Here is a 14885-nt window from a genome sequence, read left to right as displayed (position 1 = left end):
GATTTGCTAGCTGTAATCACAACTGTAATCCCAAATAGCTATTCAGGATAGAAGTTCAAAGACAGCAGGGGCAGGAAAGCTCCTGAGGGTCTTATTTTCAATTAACCATCAAATAACCAGAAGCAGGATGCAACTCAAAGTGGTAGAAGACCAATCTTGAATTCTTGAATTAAAAGAATCTAAGAGACAGCACTGGCCCTGAGTTCAATCCCTAGTACTGGCACCAAAAAAAAAAAAAGAAGAAAAAGATTAATATCTCACAAAGATTTCTGACTGCAATACAGCAAACAGATTTAGAAGGTAAGAGGCAAGAAAAGAAATCCCAAAACTACTCAGAATGGGGAGAAAGGGAAAGCAAGAAATGGATTAGAACCAGAGCAGTAACAGGAAGAATCCCCCTGAGAGAGAAAACAGTGTAGGAAATACGGGACAAAGAGAGGGGAAAAAATTATGGCAGACTAAGGACATTTAGAGTAGGGAAGAAGCCCTAACTACCTCAACAACTCTGAGCAGTAAAACAGAAGGACTTCCAAGCAAGGTTCAGATAATTTATATCCTTTCCCGTCCTTCTCTTTCCCATCCCATACAACTAATACAATGAAGACCCTTAAAAAAAAAATGTGGGGTGGGGATGGGAGAGAAGTTTGGGAAGGTGGGGAGGGAAGGGATAGTTGGGGAAAAACAAAGGAGGGGATAACAATGTGCTCATTATCTTACTCATGTAACTGTAACCCCTCTGTACAATATCTTTAAAATAAAATGTATCAAAAAAATCAAATAAAAACCTAGGTATGTTTAGTGCACTTTATTGTTATGGTAATTGTTTTGTTATTTTATCAAGACAATAAAAAGTTACGGTTTTATGAAGAACAATAAAAAACCCAGTTTGAATATTAATCTATGTAAAACATCTGACTTGCAAATTTGTTTGTTTGTTACCTATACTGGTGCCATCCTAATAGTGTTAATAGCATGTACCTGTTTGTGGTTTGCACTTGCCAGACAGGTACTCTTATCACTTGAGCCATACCCAAGCTCAACATGAACTTAATTTTTAAGTGCTTTATAAATAGCACATTATCATAGAATACCAAAATGTTCGTAAGGTAATAATGGATTTCTAATATATAGTACTTGAGAGAGAAAATACTGAATTAATATATACCATGTCAGACAGAAGAGCCTTGAAATTCTGGATAGCTTCTTCTCGTTTGTGTTGCTCTCGCTCTCGATCTATTTCTTTTGTTTGTTCAGAACGAGCTTTTTGAACCTCCCTTTCCCGTTCTCGAAGGCTTGCTTCAATGCGGGCTTGTCTTTCAAGCTCTTTTTCTTTTTCTGAATCTAAATTCTATAAAGACAAAATTACTTTATCTTTACCAAATCCATCAAGATAGGTTTACATAGAATAACTGGCTTTCCAAATAAAACATGTCAAATCTAGGTTTTACCAAGAATAAATATAAATACTGTACCTCATCCCTAAATCAACTAGGATCGTTATGTTAAGTGTATCAACAAAACACTTCCAACCTCCCCAAGCACCAACATATACCCTTAAACACAACTAAAAATTGCATTATTCAATAATAGTACAAATACATGTAAGTTACCTTGGCTATTTTTTCTATGTACTGTTTGAAAAGGTCTTCTCTCATTGATGAACTATCTACTGCTTTGTAACGTGGATCACTTTCTACTTTGTCTTTTACTTTGCTCCATCGAGATTGACTGTCCAAATGATGATTAGATAATAGTTCAAAGAAATCTGATTTAATCTGTATTTTAAGATAAGAAAATAATATATCATGAAAATTTCTAATATCTACAATAAAGATAACAATTTACTTACCTGAAACATAAGACTAAACTTTTTTTTTTTTGCCAGTCATAGGGCTTAAACTCTGAGCCTGGATGCTGTTCCTCAGTTCCTTCTGCTCAAGGCTATAGTGCTCTACCACTCACATCACAGCAGCACTTGTACAGCTTTTCTGTGATTAATTGGAGATTGAGAGACTTGTGGACTCTCCTGGCCAGGTTGGTTTTGAACCACAATCCTCAGATCTTAGCCTCCGAGTAACATGAGCCACTTGGCACCTAGCAATGCTAGTAATTTTAGAATACACTTATAATACAATCTTATTGAGTCAATAATCCTTTACTAGAAACACAGAACTCAGCAAGTATCCAGGCTCTTATTTAAATTTTGCCAAATTCAAGACAAGCTATATTTTATAAATTAAAAAAACTGCAAGTAAGAATTTTAGATTGTTTTTAACAGTGTATTCACATTTAGCAAATATTCAGGCTTACAAATCAACAGTAAAGTTTTTGAACATCAGTGTAAGAATGATTCCTTTTTAAAAGTAAATGGATAAAATTTTTGTTCATAGAAATTAACAATAAGGGGCTGGGAAGTTGGCTCAGCGGTACAGTGCTTGCCTCGCATGCATGAGGCCCTGGATTCGATTCCTCAGCACCATATAAACAGAAAAGACCAGAAAAGTTGCACTGTGGCTCAAGTGGTAGGTGTTAGCCTTGAGTTGAAGAGCTGAGGGACAGTGCCCAAGCCCAGAGTTCAGCCCCATGACCAACCAAAAAAAAGAAAAAAAAAAACAAGGAAATTTCAAAATCACTGAGTACAAATAACCAAGCAATTATAATGTTATCACACATCTAAAATAAAAATAATGTCAGGTGCTGGTAACTCAAACCTGTTATCCTAGTTACTTAGGAGGCTGAGATCTGAGGATTGGGGTTCAAAGCCAGCCTAGGCAGGAAAGTCCATGAGACTTACCTCCCATTAACTACCAAGCAACTAGAAGCAGAGCTGTGCTCAAAGAGGTAGAGCACTAAGCCTTGAGCAAAAAAAGCTCAGGGATGTGCCCAGGCCCTGAGTTGAAGCTCCATGATCAATAAATAAATCAATTAAATAAAAACAAGGTGAAAACTTTATATTTTGCATTTACAAGATGTTTGTATCTTGATATGTAAGAAAATTATACAATTTGTGGTCATAGTTGATCACCACTAAAAAATTTCAAATTATCTGTATTTTTTAGCTATTAGACATGCCTTTTTACTGTTGCAGAACTCAGAATATATGAATACATCAAATACCATCAACATTCTAGATACCAAAAATGTTAACAATCTTAATTGTTTAAACCTCAGGTAAATATAGCATTTTTTATCAAACTTTGAGGACCTGTCTTATAAACCACTCTCATTTCAATAAAGGATTCTGGCCATGCCAAGAACCCTACCCACAAATGGGGTTAAACATTCTTTCGGCCTAGCTGATCAAGGGAATGAGAAATTCCAAGTGGAATCAGAATTTAAGATCTGTGAGCACGGATCTTAAATTCTGACTGGGAAGGTGGCTCAGTGGTAAAGCGCTTGCCTTGCATGCTCGAGGCCCTGGGTTCAATTCCTCAGCACCACATAAGCAAAAAGAAAAAAGCCAGAAGTGGCGCTGTGGCTCAAGTGGTAGAGCGCTAGCCTTGAGCTGAAGAGCTGAGGGACAGTGCCCAGGCCCAGAGTTCAGGCCCACGACTGGACCCAAAAAAAAAAAAAAAAAACCCAAACAAACAAAAGATCTGTGAGCGCAAAAACAAACCATTCCTTTTGCTTATTCCTACCCTATCAATTCCCCTTTTTCCTTTAAAGGATCACAAAGAAGTTTAATGGAAAAAAGGTCAATGTGCATAATACGTTATTAAAAAAAAAAACAGAATTTCTACATCAGAAGCTAATCATTAACTGTGAATATTTCCACTACTGAACATGTCTCATGGCTTTGTGTGAGAAATACTCATAAAACTCACACTTTTTGAGTTTATGCTGCAATATGATCTAATTTTTCATTCACTATAATTTTTAACACGATGAACACAATATTTCTGGAAGTGTTTGGTAACTACAGGGAAAATTTACAAAATTTGTTTTAAATAAAACATGTAATTTGTACCAAACAGGAATTATTCTTAGCCACAGAAATTTATACTTAACATATACTTTTTCATGTATATATCTATATATGCATATATATAGATATATATATAAAGAGAGAGAGAGAGAGAGAGAGAGACTTAAATGTCTTTCAATATCAGACATAAATATTTCTTTAGAGTCAGGAGCTGGTGGCTCACACCTATAATTGTTGCTACTCAGGAAGCTGGGAGCCAAGGATTCTGGTTCAAAGCCAGTCTAGGCAGGAAAGTTCTGGAAGTGGAGCTGTGGTTTAAGTGGTAGTGTGCTAGCCTTGAATTTTGAAAAAAAAAAGTTCAGGGAGAGCACCTAGGCCCTAATTTCAAGTCCCAGGACTGGCACAAAAAAAAAAAAAATTTTTTTTTAGATGTGTAATGTATAAAGGAATGAAAAATAAGTAAACTTTTAACTCTAAACTTTCATTATAATAGGTTATAAATAGCTTGCTGGGGCTGCTATATATGAAAATTATTTGATGGCTGCATAAATAGCAAAAAAGTCACTTACCATTAGTTCAATTCAAAAGTCTATTCTTTTTTTTCTTTCCTTATTATAATAAAGATACTTAACAAACAAGAGAGTGTCAATACTACCTGCAAGTTTCAAATTATTATTCTAAACGATAAACTAACCATAACTTTACAAAACCTGATTAATAATAATTTAAAAAACCCAGCAAACTAGTAGGTGATTGCTTTGAAAAACAAAACCAAATAAAAAAACATGGATTTTTGTTGCTGTTGGCTGTAGAGCTTGAACTCTGGGCCTGGGTGTTGTCCCTCAGCTCTTCAGCTCAATGTAAGTGCTCTACCACTTGAGCCAGAGTGCCACTTCCAATTTTCTGGTGGTTTATTGGAGGTACGAATCTCACAGACTTTCCTGGCCGGGCTGGCTTTGAACCATAATCCTCAGACTTCAGCCTCCTGAGTAGCTAGGATTATAGGCATGAGCCACCTGTGCCCGGCTTGAAGGGAGTATTTTTTAATAAAATGAAGAACTTTCACTGGTAAAAATTCTATCAAAATTACGATTGTATTCTTTAAAATAATACCTAAGAAAATAGATTTCATTGTTCTTAATAGGTTTTTGACCCAATAAGCAAAGGTATTTTCAACAGTTAGTTAAAATGATTCAAATACCTTATGATATTGGAACTGGTCTTACACAATTAAATGTCATTTTAAAAAACAATATTGAGAATCAATAATGGAGTAACAGAAACAACAGAATAGAATAAAACTGGTAAAAAACTGCATCAAATTCACCAACTACTCAAAATTTGACAATAAAAATCTACTTAAAGTTTTAACAGGCTGAGAGAGTGACCTAAGTGGTTGGTATAGGCTGCCTGCCTAGCAAGAACGAGGTCTTGAGTTCAATCCCTAGTACTGCCAAAAAAGTCAAGTAAAATAAAAATAATTAAGGTTTCTCCTTGATGGACTAATAAATAATTTGATATCATACTCCATATTGAGAAAGCATTCCTCTAACAATTTCCTGAATTTTAAAAATTGTTCATAATAGTAATATTTTTCACTTAATAATGGTATAAAACCAAATCTATAAAGAATTAAAATTTTACAATCAGAAGACAATAAAGCCTATGGCTTATTTACATGATGTGTATTTTATTTTCCTTTAAAAACTAACATATTCTGAGTTAGACTATCATCACTTTATAAGGACAAAAGATGAAAAAGTATGAAGTACTTGAACTGCAGGAAGCCAAAGTCACAAAACAGAGAAACAATTCTTTACTTAATAGGGAATACCATAAAACTCTGCATGTCAGTGACTTATGTCAGAGAGAATCAGTGTCAACTGTCAAAAGTTATTGACAAGTAACATAGCACAAAACTAAAAAAAGTGACAAAATGAGCCACATGACAGTGGTTCATACCTGTAATCCTAGTTATTCAGAAAGTGATATCAAGATTGTTGTTCCAGCCAACCTGGGCAGATAAGACTGGACTATATCCCCATAGAGGGAAGCTGTCTAGTGGGGCATGCCTATGATCTCAGCAAACATTGGATGCCTAAAGTGGGGGATCACAATCCAGGCAAACAGCTGGGCAAGACTTATTCTAAAAATAACAGGACAAAACAGGCTAGAGGTATGGCTTAGCCAACCAAATACAAGATCCTGAGTTCAAGCCCTAATACTGCCCTCCAAAAAACATGTTCAGAAAATTCATTACAAGTACAAAGAAAAACATATTCTATTTGTAGAAAAGCAATCCTACAATATCAAGTGATCATTGGTTTGTTTTAGCTGAATAAGTTGCTTGAAAGTCAGAAGTAACATGATCGTGATTCTAATTCAACATTAAAAACATTGTAATTTTGTTTTGTGACTTCATGTTTTATATTTTATGTTTATGTGCTTTTGTGCATTTCCTCTAAGTAGCATCTTTTTTAAAACCTATGAGTAAAATAATTCTGGAAACTTGTACTTTGAAACACAATAAAGCAGAAATTAGGGAGGATACCACAAGCTGATTCACCTAATGCTACTGCTATTTTAAATGAAAGAGACTTCTTCCCAAAAAGATTAATATTATTTCTGTACCAATATTTCTTAATAGAATTTGTAGTATTTTATTTAGCTTTCAAGAATAAGCAGCAATTTTAAATGTCAAGAATCCTTAGGCTTAGAGGTTATTTTCCTTCATTCATTAAGCCCCACAGAACACTCAGGAGAGCAGTTGCAGGTATTGATGGTTTATGCACCACTAGTGCCATCCCCCACCTCTGTGGTGAGCTCTCTCCACTGCCAACATTGCTATCCAGTGACATTTGAAATTCATTAATCTTTTATAGCTGACCTTTAATTCTGATAAGCAATAATTTATTGTAAGACATGTTTACTAAAAGATTAGAAGACACTCAAATGCTACTTTTTAGAGGGCAAAAAGATAAAGAAGTTTTTTGAAACACAAATGTTACCACCAATAATAAATCTTAGAAACTTAGTGGGCACATAGCAGGTACCATTAAGCACGCAGTCCTAAAAAAAGTAGTTCTAGACTTACTAAACATTATTTAATTAATGATAAAGCAATTCTAAATAGTTTAATGAAGTCATTAAAATAAGCATGGTAGAAATAAAGGGACACAGACAGTTCAAGTTAACTTAGAAGAAAATAACAATAAACAGATCTGATTATTTATGACTATTTTGAACAAGTGAGAAATAGCACAACAATTAGACCTTTTCCATTCACATACTTTATCAATCACATTATTGAAACCAAACCATCTTACCTTCTCACCTCTGGTCTTCGAATCTTCTTTCTCTTTCTTCCTTGCAGCTGCCACAAACTCATTAAACAAAGCTTCTCGATCTTTCATTTTTTCAATTGCCTTGAATCTTGAGTCTTTAGCATGTTTGGCTGCAAATTCACTAAAAGTAGCTCTGTAACAAAATGGTGCATAAGTGTGCTCGTTACTTCTACTTGGAAGAATGCAACAGAAAGTATCATTTTCCTAGCAAGAATATATGATGGAGAAAATTCCCAAAATATCCAAACAGTAAATAAACAGAAAAGACTAAAAAGGGACAAATACATACATGATTAGCAATTGATATGCTATCAGCATAGAATCAAGAAGACATCATTTTTTATTCTTTAAAAAGGCAAATCAGAGATTAAGGAATTTGTATGCTTCAAGGGCATTAAAAGCTCATCTGCTAGCATTCATTTCTTGCCATAAAAGAATGACTTACTAAATTAACTCTATAGACAACTATAAGACAAATTACATGGGGCAGCTACTTTTGAGCAGCTGAAACCAGGCCAAACCAGGCATATTTGGAACTAGCTTAGCTTATACAGAAAAGCCATCTCCAAACAAACAAAAAATAAAATAAAATAGAAGGGAACATGGGGGTGGATGGGGGTACAGAAATAGACTCTGTCAAGGGATGGGTAGTAGGGGCAGGGAGTTGGGCTAACATGAAGAAGGTTGGATATTGTTCAAATAGATTATTTTCAACTATGAAAACAAAATAATGAAACCTGTTTAAAAAAAAAAAAATGAAGAGAGCTTAATCCTGAAATTCTAGCTACTCAGGAGGCTGAGATCTAGGATCACAGTTTGAAGCCAGTCTGGGCAGAAAAGTTTCCATGAGACTTTTATCTCCAATTAACTCAAAAGCCAGAAGTGGTGCTGTAACTCTACATGGTAGAGTGCTAGCCTTGAGCATAAGAACTCAGGGACAGTGCCCAGGCCTTGAGTTCAAGCCCCACAAAGAGAAATTTATGAGGTAAACTGATCATTGAGCAATTTCCTTTCAGATAATTTCCTTATTATGAAACTGGAGTATATAGAATATAGAGGTCTAAAGGCTTCAGGAGGCAAACATCAGAAATAAAACGGTAAATAGCAGAAAAATAAGGGAAGACAGAAAGCTCAACAGAACATTTGCCTAGTTACCACAAAGCCCTGAATTCAAAACCCCTAACCACTGAAAAAAATAACAAAGCTCAATTCTGCATAAGAAAACCACCTACATTTAAGCCTGGCATGGTGGCCCACATTTATAATCTTAGCTATGCCACAAGGCCAAGATTAAGAGTTTTGCATTTCAGTGCCAACCACAGCAAAACTTTCTTAGACCCTATCTTAACTAATTCAAAACCTGGGTACAAATTGTATACATGTTATCCCAGCTACATGGAAAGCTGTGATAGGGAGGATTGCATTTTGAGGCCAACCTGGGCAAAAGGTTTTGTGAAACTCCTTCCATCCACCTCAACATAAAAACTTGAGTGTGAGGGCACATACTTGCCATACTACCTATGGTAGGAATCATAAATAGCAGGATTGTGGTCTTAAAAATCAAACAACAGCAACAAAAAAGAGGACTGGAAGTGTAGCTTAAGTAGTACATACTTAAATCAATGTTTATAAAAATGTAAAGTCAGTTATGGGCTGGTGGCTAATTCCTGCAATCCTAGTTATTCAGGAGGCTGAGATCTAAGGATTGTAGTTCAATGCTAGCCTGGGCAGGAAATTCTGTGTGACTCTTATCTCTAATTAACCACCAGAAAACCCAAAGTGGTTTAAACTGGCAGACCACTAGTGTGGAGCAGAAGAGCTCAGAGACAAGCCCTATGGCCGATCAAAAAACAATCAAACAAACAAAAAAGTCAAAATATAAAAAAAAAATTAGCTATTACTTATAATAGAATATTTAATATATTTACTATAATATACTAGAATGAAATGCTAGGATTAGGTACAAATGGAGACGGTCTGTAACTTCTCAATTCTGAAAACAGACGTGGTATTTAAAAAGAAAAACCCTAATAAGGAAAAGAGGTGGGCTGGTAGTAGGAGATGGGGGCAGATGGAAACAGTTGATTATTATGGAAGAGTCAGAAGATACTGGCCATTAAGTAATTTTTCCCAGTCAGTCTTTCTTCTTGGAACAAACTACCGTGTTCTATATTTACTAGCTCTACTAAAGCTTTTTGGCAATAACCTTCCTCCCAATTCAAAAGTAAAACAGAACAATGGAATAGGTGACACTGATCAAGATGCATTGAATTTATAAAGTAATTTGCTGAATTTAAACTTTGTACAACTAAAGATAAAAAGTAAACTAGTGGGCTGGGAAGGTGGCTCAGTGGTAGAGGGCTTGCCTTGCAAGCCTGAGGCCCTGGGTTCAATTCCTAAGCACTACTTAAGCAAAAAGGAAAAAAAAAGCCGGAAGTGGTGCTGTGGCTCAAGTGGTAGAGCGCTAGCCTTGAGCTGAAGAGCTGAAGGACAGCGCCCAGGCCCAGAGTTCAGGCCCCAAGACCGACAACAACAACAAAAAGTTTATGATAAAGACAGGCCATACAATAGGCCTTATGTTCAGGCCCAGAGTTCAGGCCCCACAACCGGACCCCCCCCAAAAAAGTAAATTAGTAAATATTTTTTCTCACTTTCGATTTACTCTTGTTTTTTTCTACTTAGGTATAAAACTGGTTTTAAATCTATGTGCTAGAGTTAAATATATCAGTGTGGCAAATATAGCACACAATGCTCCAACTGACCGCCCTCCCCCCCAAAAAAGAATTCACAGCAACCAAATCACACTATTGTCTCTATCGGTACTAGTCTGTGCAGTAGTGGATTGAGCTGAAATCTCAACTTCACTTCCTAATCTGCTTGTCTTATTCTCCTGATTGTGTAAAATAGGTATGGCCTGAGAACCTAAAGATTAAATATTGAATTTTGACTGTCCAAAAGATTCAATATGTTAATATGTATCTATAAAACTATATGCATTAATTGCATATAAGCAAATAAAATTCACCATAATCACCGTTATTGTTGTAATTCTAGGCACATGTGTTCACAGTGGCTCATTTTCTTCAATGTATTCATTCAATACATATTGACCAATGATTGAAACTATCCATAATCGAAAACAAAGGTCCCTCATCATTTCAGTTTGATCAAAATGTTATTCCCATAATATATATCACGTATAAAATTTTATGAAGGTAAGTGCAGATTTTATATCATTTAACAGATTCCTGAGGAACTTACTGCTATAAGAAAGCTTTTAAATCAAAGCTACCCTTTAGGGCACTTGAGAGACTCTTCTAAAGGAAACATCAAGATTAGAAAGGCAGAAATCTGTTATTCTAGCTATGTAGGAGAGCTAAAATTGGAGGATGAAATTTTGAGGCTAGTCTAGGCACAAATGTTCACAAGACTCCTTTCTCAAATAAAAGCTGGGTGTGGTGGTACATATCTGTTATCCTAGTTGTACCGAGATGCCTAAAATAGGGAGAGGGAGGCTCAGGCAATAAAGAAGACCCTATCTAACATAATCAGTGTAAAAAAAGGACAAGGTGGGGCTGGGAAGGTGGTTCAGTGGTAGCGCTTGCCTTGCATGCATGAGGCCCTGGGTTCCATTCCTCAGTACCACATAAGCAAAAAGAAAAAAGCCGGAAGTGGCACTGTGGCTCACGTATTAGAGCTCTAGCCTTGAACTAAAGAGCTGAGGGAGAGAGCCCAGGCCCAGAGTTCAGGCCCCACAACCGGACTCCCCCCCCCAAAAAAAGGACAAGGCATGAGTCAGAGGTAAGAATACCTGGCTACTAAGTACAAAGTCCTGAGATCAAAGCCCAGAACTGCCCAAAATATTTTTAAACCTTTTGAACAATGGAGACCAAAAATCAAGTAAATATTTTCACAACCAAAAAACCAAGACACACACACATAGATAGATAGTCTCACACTCAAATTAATCTTAAGAGAAAATACATGTTTTGATGTTTCACAATAATAGACCATATACCTTGGGTTAAACTTTGCTTCTTCCATCATTTTTTTGAAATCTTCCTTAGCTTGCATTATTTTGTTTTTCTTTTCCCTGCGTTCTTCCTCTGCCCTGGTCTTTACATACTGATCAAACACCTATGGAAAAAACACACATTTTGACAAGTCAGTCTTTCATATAGGTAATTTAACCACCAAAAAAGTCTTTGTCTAAACTGTAAAAGGAAAAAAAAATTATGTGTAAGTAATTAAAAGCAAATTATCCATAGGAAGTCTCACTTTAAAGTTTAACGGAATTGTTATACAAGCACATGGATCTCTACTTGGGCAACTAGAACAATAACAAAAAAAAAAAAAAAACAAGCCTGAACACCTTTGACTTTTGTAATTTTCCCTAATTACAAATCATACTCACAATTATTTTATGCTAATTCAAGCAATTTACAAATATGTAGGAGAAATATGTAAGAGAAACCACCCAATCCATTCCAGAAAAAAAAAAAAAAACAACAGTAAGAATTTAGCTTAATTTTACTTTAGTGCTTAGGACATAATTTTTACCAAGATGCAATCATGCTTTACCTTTGTTCTACACTTAATCATGTACAGTTAAGATAGTGAACTGAGCATCTAATTCCCACCTTCTTCAAATCTTAATAAAATGAGAGTAAGAGTTCAGCTTGGTGGTACACAAAGTAATCCCAGCTATTCAAGAGGTGCAGGTCTGGAGGATCATTAGGCCAGCCTGGGCAACAATTAGTGAGACTCCATCTCAACCAACAAGCTGGATACAATGGACCATATCCAGTTATTGGGAGGCACAGGTAGGGTAGCAGTCTTGAGACTGGCCCATAGCAAAAACACTACCCAGGGCTGGGAAGGTGGCTCAGTGGTAGAGCGCTTGCCTTGCATGCCTGAGGCCCTGGGTTCGATTCCTCAGCAGCACATAAGCAAAAAGAAAAAAGCCGAAAGTGGCACTGTGGCTCAAGTGGTAGAACGCTAGCCTTGAGCTGAAGAGCTGAGAGACAGCGCCCAAGCCCAGAGTTCAGGCCCCACGACCAGACCCTCGCCCCCCAAAAAAACACTATCCAAAAAATAACAAGGGCTAGAGGCATGTAGTACAGTATCTCAATTTGTACACCAACACTGTCAAAATAAAAATAAAATGACAATAGAAAGATTTTATTTTCAGTTTTGAAAAATAAAACAAGGCTAGGATAAGAGAAAAACAGCCATTTAGGAAATTGCAATGCAAATGGACAGAAAATTGATGTTAACAGATATAAAGGAGCACCAACAGAACCAGGAAGACAAAATAAATATCAGCAATTTATTTATATAGATTGATGGATTTATAATCTGAGAATGCTAAACAACGCAGGAAGGAATACAGTGCAGCAGACATCTGCTGAAGTGTGGGTGTGGTTTAGCTGCAACAGCCCTAACAGTGAAAGGCTGTTTAGAATCTAGGAGATATGTTCTGAACACTACTAGTTTTTACCCCACTAAAAGACAAGTTCCTGTTCTCATGAGCAAGGAGTTAATCAAACTTTGGCTTGCAGATTGGTTTCAAAGAGTTCAAAAACATTTTAATGTTTTAAAAGGATTAGAAAACTAAGCAAATTTTATGATACATACAATTTAAGCAGTCATATTTGCTCCTTTACATCATATATGGGTATTTACACAATAAAATAGTAGGTACACAGTTACAACAGATAGATACAAGGCCCACAAAGCCTAAAATATTAAGTTAGCTTCAAGTTTACATTAAAATTATGCTGAAACCTAGAATAGAAGGTAAAACCAAGTATCTCCTACTAGGGGAACATAAATAAGGAATAAGGCAACATACCAAAGTAAGAACTTTAGGCTGTTTCAAATACATACCAAATATTAAGATCCATCTTTGAGAATCAAGGCAACAAGATGTACGGACCCCTACCAAAGACTACAAGTCTTTATTGGGAATTGAAAAACCTAAGGAGTACTGGTTCTGAAGAATTATCAAGAGATCAGCTTAAAACCCCCTTGGGTAAATTTCTCAACCTGGGCACTATATACAGTGAGCACAACCTCACCACTGCTTTCCTTCAGTTGTGACAACTAAAAGTGTGCTCAAGGGGGGAAAAAAACACTCCTGATTGAGACTTGTGAAAAGTACCAAATCATGATTATACACCTAGATGCTAAGAGTACCGAACAATGTTTCAGTGCTTCACTGCTAATTATGAGGCCAGGACTGTAAGACATCTGAGGATGTCTTAAGCAGGAAAACCAGAGCCCTAATCAGGAGAAGTTCAGAAATTAGTATGGGAAGAAATGAGAAATTAAAAACATGAGAAACAATGACAAAAGTGGTAAAGCCTTATACCATGTGTGAGACCCTGGACTTTATTTCTAGTTACTCAAAAAAGAAACAAAAATGAAAAAAATCAAGAGAATTTCCCAGAACTGAAAAACATTAGTTTCCATACTGAAAGGGATTTTTTCACACCTATCAAAATGAATGCTAGAACACTTAGAAGAGGGGAAAACCTACATTTGCAGAAGATGAAACATAAAAGAACAGAATGGCTTCAAATACACAAAAGCTGACAGTAAAGTGATACCTTCAAAATTGTAGGCCATTTCCCTAAACTATAATACTTCTGTAGAAAGAAGTTTTTATATGCTGGCAGTGTTTTCCAGCTTTCTTCCTATTTGTTAACTTTTAAATGGGGGGGGGGGAGGGGGAGGGGGGCTTATTCTGAGGCAGGATCTTGCTATGTAACCTATAATGGCCTAGACCTTACACTCCTCCTGCCTTTGCCTTTGAGTACAGATGTGAGTCATGACTGGCTTTTACATTACCTTTCTCTTGAGGCATCAGAATTTCATGTTTTCTCCTTTGGTATAGTCAAGACCACAGTTAGGCCAAAACTTGGAGATGCCTCTGTTTTTCCTAATTATTTCTGTCCTCATGTCTATCATGTTCCCTATTTTAAGCAATTATAACTTCAACTCATGAGCCAAACCTTTAGTACTATGAGAGTAAGTAAGCATTAATAACAATTTCTAGCTTACTCTTTAGACATAAGTGAAATACATATTAAAGGGTTAGTCCTTCAAAGTAGCTGCTAGGGTACTGTAGGGTACTGTACTCCAATCTCTAATGTAGGTAACTAATTGTATGTTTGTTTTGCAAAATTACACTATAATTTTTAACCTTCTCACATGCACTTTTTTCCAAAATGAGTTTCCAAAAGTAGGAGGCTTTATTATTTAATCCTGCTGTCAAGTTAATTTGTAATTTGACATTGATTCAGTGGACTACATGAATCTCTGTGTAATCATGCTGATAATGTTCATACTATAACACTCTCAAGCATAGAAGGCTCCAATAACATATAGTAAAAAAGGATAGGTGCTTGTAATCCTACTCAGGAGGCAGAGACAGGAGGATCATTCATGTGTTTGAGTCCAGCTTAGGCAAAGTTCAACAGACCTATCTTCTAAAAACACACCAACAGGAAAGAGTAGAAGGCCTGGATGGCTTAATTAACATGCCCATAGTCCTGGGTTCAGTGATTCCCAGTACCATAAAAACAAAAACAAACAAAAATAAAAACACAAAG

At 36.1% G+C, this 14885-nt stretch overlaps 1 protein-coding gene across 5 annotated transcripts in view; it reads right to left on the bottom strand.

Annotated features, from left to right (window-relative positions):
* Tcerg1 (transcription elongation regulator 1) overlaps window positions 1-14885 on the bottom strand; it is a 62606-nt gene that overhangs the window by 9565 nt on the left and 38156 nt on the right. For all 5 annotated transcript variants that reach the window (XR_006149290.1, XM_042692027.1, XM_042692028.1 and 2 more), the window contains 4 exons: window positions 11288-11406; window positions 7252-7402; window positions 1611-1775; window positions 1166-1348 (listed from right to left, as the gene is read on the bottom strand). Coding sequence is in view for 4 of the 5 variants with exons in the window: in XM_042692027.1 (XP_042547961.1) it covers window positions 1166-1348; window positions 1611-1775; window positions 7252-7402; window positions 11288-11406 (618 nt within the window). In the remaining variant the exon portion in view is untranslated. The remainder of the gene's footprint in view (window positions 1-1165; window positions 1349-1610; window positions 1776-7251; window positions 7403-11287; window positions 11407-14885) is intronic.

This window comes from Dipodomys spectabilis, unplaced genomic scaffold, assembly GCF_019054845.1.
Source record: "Dipodomys spectabilis isolate Male_0828 unplaced genomic scaffold, ASM1905484v1 ptg000147l, whole genome shotgun sequence".
In the NCBI taxonomy this organism is placed as follows: Eukaryota; Metazoa; Chordata; class Mammalia; order Rodentia; family Heteromyidae; genus Dipodomys; species Dipodomys spectabilis.
Note: the sequence above shows the minus strand (reverse complement) of the source record. Positions and strands in the feature narration are given on the sequence as shown.